The following is a 5,450-nucleotide window of genomic DNA, read 5'->3' on the forward strand; positions in this document are numbered from 1 at the left end:
TACACTGATAACAAAAGATGAATACAAGTCATGTGTATACATTCTTTTGGCAATGCTGGTAGTTGAACGCATATATTTTTAAATAAAATATAGGATTTAGAATTTTAGTGATATGAAGCTAAGTAATTCAAAACAACTTTATCATTGAAGAAATAATAAAAGCTGGATGAAATAGTTAAAAATAAATCTGTTTAAAGGCATCTGAAAACCAAGAAGACAGGAAATAATTACCCAGTGAAGATGTGAGGAAGAACAGCTACAAGAGATAAACAGTGAATTTGTTGGATGTTTTTTCCCTTGGGGAAGTTTACCTCCTGGAGGCAAGTGCTATAAGGTTTACATGCTCAGAAGAGCTTATGACTTCCATTCAAGCTAAGGTTACAGAAGTTGTAGTCCAGAGCCTCGGTAAACCACTTTAACTTGTGGTTGGGACACCAAGGGTAATATCTCAGAAATAAGGTTTAACCAGAACTAAATAAACCCTTACATGAACTAAAGTGTATCTACAAATTGCTTTCCATAAAAATTGTATATTCTTTCATTTGCATCAGCACTAAATGTAAAGTAAAATATTAATGTCAGCACTCATGCTCAATGACATGAATATTTTACTACTATTTCATACTTAATTGAATGAAATTTTTAATTGATTTTTATTTTTCCTTTTTGGAATTATTTTATTGTTTTAAGCTTAATTGTTCTGTTAACATCTGACCCATCACCTGATTCAGATACCATAACTATTAACCATTTATATTGTTTACTGGGTATTTGGTTTATTCATTTGCTTTTTCTTCTGTTTTATTTAGCTGAGTTTTACATTTTAATACATCAAACATTGATTTGGGGATAAATATACTGTGAAAATTTCCTGTAAATATTTAAGGGATCATTCTACAATTCTTTAAAGAATACCCAATCTTCGTCCACTGAGTTATAAAACTATCATTTTACCTAATTGTTTCTTATAAAGTGATTTTTTTCCCTAAGCTCTCTTTTCTGATAAATAGACCATATTACCAGTTATTGTGGATACATTTTCCCAAATGTTCAATAATGGGAGAAAAGTTAAGTTGTGGTTACTATAAAATTGAGTTTTACAGACCAAAGACCAGACATGTAATAGGTGCTCAAGAAGTATTTATCAAATGATAAGGAGAAAATGTTTTTAAAAAAGATCTCATATCTTAAGAAAATGCTTATTCTATATGAGAAAGAGCAGATCATGAAATTACATATGCAAAATGATCCCAGTTTTGTAAAAGCCTTGAAAAAAATGGCAAAAGAAATAATCATTATTAGTATTTTGCAGTAAGCTCAAGGCAACGGGAGCTGAAATTGCAGTTGATTATTTTCTTCATATCAATCTTCTGAAATGTACACAGTATTAACATTGTGCAAGCAGTTCATTTGCAATAGACGGGTGGGGGTGTGGGGTGGGGGAAAGAAAGGCAGGGAAATCCTCAACAAGTAAAATCCAAGAATGACCACTCTAGAAAAATTACATACAGATTTGGTCAAGATGGCAGACAGAATTAGCACATTTCTCTTTCCCTATCCCAAGTCCTTTCAAATGACAGGAAAGACAGATTTATGTGTAAAGAATATCTACATAAGGGCACTAAAAAAGGAAAGGACAAATTCCTGGAAGATGGAAAGCAGATGGGGTGGGGCAATGAGAGGATGAAGGCAGAGGTGAGCACAGGAGTCCAAGGGTCATGAAATGGGGAGAAAAGTGCAGCAGAGTTGGGGTACAGTTTCTCCTGGTTTTGCAAAGAGGAGGGTCAGGAACAAGGAGCACCTCTCATGCCAAAAGCAGTAGTGCTTTTGAGAGTTGAGGGGGGGCATGCCGTGTTTGGCAGGAAGGGGAGGCCTCTCTCCTGGCAGGAAGCTGCGCTACGGAAAGAGGGAGGAGACTGCTGCTGCAGTAGCGGCTGGTGGGAGCCCGATGTGGCAGAGGGGCTTCTGCCGCCGCCGACAGGGAGGCAGAGGGCCAGCGAGCCCGGTGCTGGAGACACAGCCACCATCCTCTTCGCGAGCCTGGCCGCCCTCCTAGACACACTCCTCGCCTGCGGATCCTCCCCTCCTCCCCGCTCTTGCAAGCACCCGGCTCAGCGCCTGCTGACCCTCCTTCCCACAGGCTCCCAGCGAAGGCAGGAGCGAGGTGTCCGATTTGGGCACGTGAGGCCCGCGATCCCGGGCGGTGGACACCAGGCAGGCCAAGGCCATTGGTGGGCACCAGGATGGAGAAGGGAGATGGGATGGACTCCTGCAGGATTAAGGGCTGGAGGCGGGCTCCCAGTGAGGCTGGGGTGGGAAAGTGCACTGGGCTATAGGAAAACGGGGTGGCGTTGGGAGGCTGGCAAGAAACTGAAGCGAGGGCACTGGGTGCCAGGAAAGCAAAGCGATTGGGGCTTGGCAGGGGGCGTGCGGGCAGCAGGCTGGGGCTCTCAGAGCCAGAGGACAGTGAGTGCATGCGGGTCAACGCCTGGGAGGGAAAGGCGCTTTGCAGCGGATTTACGAGTAGAGTGGGCGCGGGTGGCAGCCGGTGGAGGCAGTGGCTCTGAACAGGGAGGTAGCCCGCCCCCTTCTGCAGAGTTCCTAACCCCAGGCAGTACCACTGCCGCTGCTGCCCTTCCCCGCAGCCTAAAGGAACCCAGGAGGAAGAGCACTCGCAGGCAGGCGGCCAGGACTTCCAGTATTGCTGCCAGGCTCATGGGGACAATTTAGGTGCCAGCGCAGAGCACTTAGAGACATCGCTGTCGGGAGAACTTCACCTTAAGGCATACTGAGTGTCCTCTCCCCTTCTCTCCTCCCGCTGCAGGCTCAATGAAGACCCCCCACGCACAGGAGGCAGAAGGGCAACAAACCAGGGCACCTGCACCTGCGGGACGGGCCCCTGGGACTGCAAACATGACGAAGAAAAAAACCTTTCAAAAGAAACAGAGGGGCAGACCTTCGTCCCAGCCCCGCAGGAACATCGTGGGCTGCAGAATTTCACACGGGTGGAAGGAGGGTGATGAACCCATCACCCAGTGGAAAGGAACCGTTCTGGATCAGGTGCCTATAAATCCCTCCCTTTATCTGGTGAAATACGATGGAATTGACTGTGTCTATGGACTGGAACTTCACAGAGATGAAAGAGTTTTGTCCCTTAAGATTCTTTCTGACAGGGTGGCATCACCTCAAGTCAGTGATGCAAACCTTGCAAACACCATCATTGGTAAAGCCGTGGAACATATGTTTGAGGGTGAGCATGGTTCCAAGGATGAATGGAGGGGAATGGTCTTAGCCCAAGCACCAATCATGAAAGCCTGGTTTTACATTACCTATGAGAAAGATCCTGTCTTGTACATGTACCAGCTTCTAGATGACTATAAAGAAGGAGACCTGCGTATCATGCCAGAGTCCACTGAGTCTCCCCCAGCGGAGAGGGAGCCAGGAGGCGTCGTAGATGGCCTGATAGGGAAACATGTGGAATATACCAAAGAAGATGGGTCCAAACGGATCGGCATGGTCATTCACCAAGTGGAAGCCAAACCGTCTGTGTATTTCATCAAGTTTGATGACGATTTCCATATCTATGTCTATGATTTGGTGAAAAAGTCCTAACTGTTAGGGGACACTTTCCACATTTGTGAAAACAAACGTGTGCTTTGTAGACATGCAAAATATTGTTCCTTTTCAGTGTATTGGGAGCTTAAGGGCCCCTGTTAATTCAACATCTTTGCCGGCATCATTGTTGTTCTGTTCTGAAAAATACAAATGTATGTGGACATGACATTTTGTGTGTAAGGACTTTCTCATGCTGAAAAGATTGGGTGTGTTCGGTGGATGGGGCATGAAAAGAAGGGACAGCTGTAAATTCAGGCTGTGAATAAAGTTCAGCTAGTATCATAATCAGTCATCTAAAAATGGAATAGGACTTAGCTGGTCTGGCCTAGGGAGGGGGGAGGAGAAGGAACTAGAGAGGGGCTGTGGGGGAAGGGAGCAGGGGAGGTGACTGCTTAGGAAGAGGTGGGGAGGGGCCAGAAATGGAGAGGCTCCTCAGGGGGAAGGCACCCAACTGGGAGGAGGTAAAGAACAACAGAGGGAGAGTGAGATCTTGGGGCTCAGAGGGAAAGGGACAGAATAAATTGAGCAGAGAGGGACACGATGCAGCTTAGAAGAGGTTCAGAGCAAGGGGGAGAAAGACAAAGCTGGCAGGGATGTGGGGACAGACTAACGGATACTCAAGGGGGTGTGCCTGTGTGAGGGGCCAGAAGGGCAAGGACACTAAGGGAGGAGGGATTCTAGGAAGACTGACTGGGGCAGTGGGAGTACAGTCTAAGAGCTGTGGGGAGTGGGCCCCGTGAGAGATGGGAAGGCCCAGGAAAAAGTTGGCCCTCTGACAGTATCCACATTGCTGTCCCTGGCTCTGGGCACCAAAGAAGTGGCAAGTGTCAAAGAAGCCAGATGGATTGGAGGTTCTCTAGAGGGGTGTTTTGACAGGGGTGGCTCAAGAGTTAAGCAGGAGCCAGGTTAATACCTAAAACTCTTATTTCAGGGAGTTCATGCCACACCTACAAAGCAGAAGCCCCACTCTCAGCCGAGATACCCTACCGTGGCGCTCCATAAGCACGGGGCTGTGGGCGGCCTCCTCACGTTTTCCAGAGGACCAAAGGGCAGCCAATCTTGGACCTAAGGTCTTAGTTCCTTTTCCGTACGCTTGTACAAACAATTCCTGTGGGGCGCTCAGAACTTGAGAGACGTGCCACCTTGCATTTGTAACGTATTTTATCCAGAAAAATGGGACCTCGCTGAACCCAAGTACAGCATGTTCTTTCTCCCACTGGACTGTACCTTGTCTCCCTAAAGAGGGGGGGCATCAGAGGACTGAGCCTTCTCTTTATCTCCAGGGCACGGCGAGTTCTTGACTGTCCACGCTCCTTTCAGTAGTTCCCCAAACCACAGGTGGCTCCACAAAGTGCTCCACCAAACTGAGGTCTGCTCCCCGCAGAAACCACATTCTGTCTATACCCCCTCAAAGTGGGTGGCTACCCCTTACAGGTACTCCTGGCCAATGTTGCCCACGCCTAAGCCCACAGGGAGCTGTGATGCAAGTTTGTGCAGCTCTGTTTCCAGGTGAGATAGATGGCCTGGGGCAGTCAGGCTGGGAGTTGTGGCTCTGCATAGCTAACTCCTTTGACTCTATATTGCCGCATAGATAGAGGGTGGTGGTTGGTACAGAGAGGGTACGGTAACCCCAATAAAGTCCCTCAGAGACATGGCGTCCCGACTCATGGGTATGCGTCCTTCTCTCCTTGCCTTTCCCAGTCCTGCCATGGAAGTTCCCCTCAAAACCTTCTCTCTCTCTCTCTCTGTCTCCGGTTTCCCTGCCCAACACTTCACTAAAACATACCCTTGCCCTTAAAGGAGGACTTCTGGTGACTCCCCACTGCCCAGGTTTC

The 5,450-nt window shown here is 47.5% G+C and overlaps 1 protein-coding gene across 1 annotated transcript; it reads left to right on the forward strand.

The window, feature by feature from the left end:
• Nucleotides 1–1,913: 1,913 nt before the first annotated feature.
• Nucleotides 1,914–3,781, forward strand: LOC109438827 (spindlin-2). Its single transcript, XM_019718929.3, has 2 exons — nt 1,914–2,231; nt 2,825–3,781. The coding sequence occupies exon 2, from the start codon at nt 2,830–2,832 to the stop codon at nt 3,610–3,612; it is 783 nt and encodes a 260-aa protein (XP_019574488.2). The 5' UTR covers nt 1,914–2,231; nt 2,825–2,829; the 3' UTR covers nt 3,613–3,781.
• Nucleotides 3,782–5,450: the final 1,669 nt, after the last annotated feature.

Source organism: Rhinolophus sinicus, chromosome 18, assembly GCF_057876585.1.
Source record: "Rhinolophus sinicus isolate RSI-liver-muscle chromosome 18, RSI-T2T, whole genome shotgun sequence".
NCBI lineage: Eukaryota > Metazoa > Chordata > Mammalia > Chiroptera > Rhinolophidae > Rhinolophus > Rhinolophus sinicus.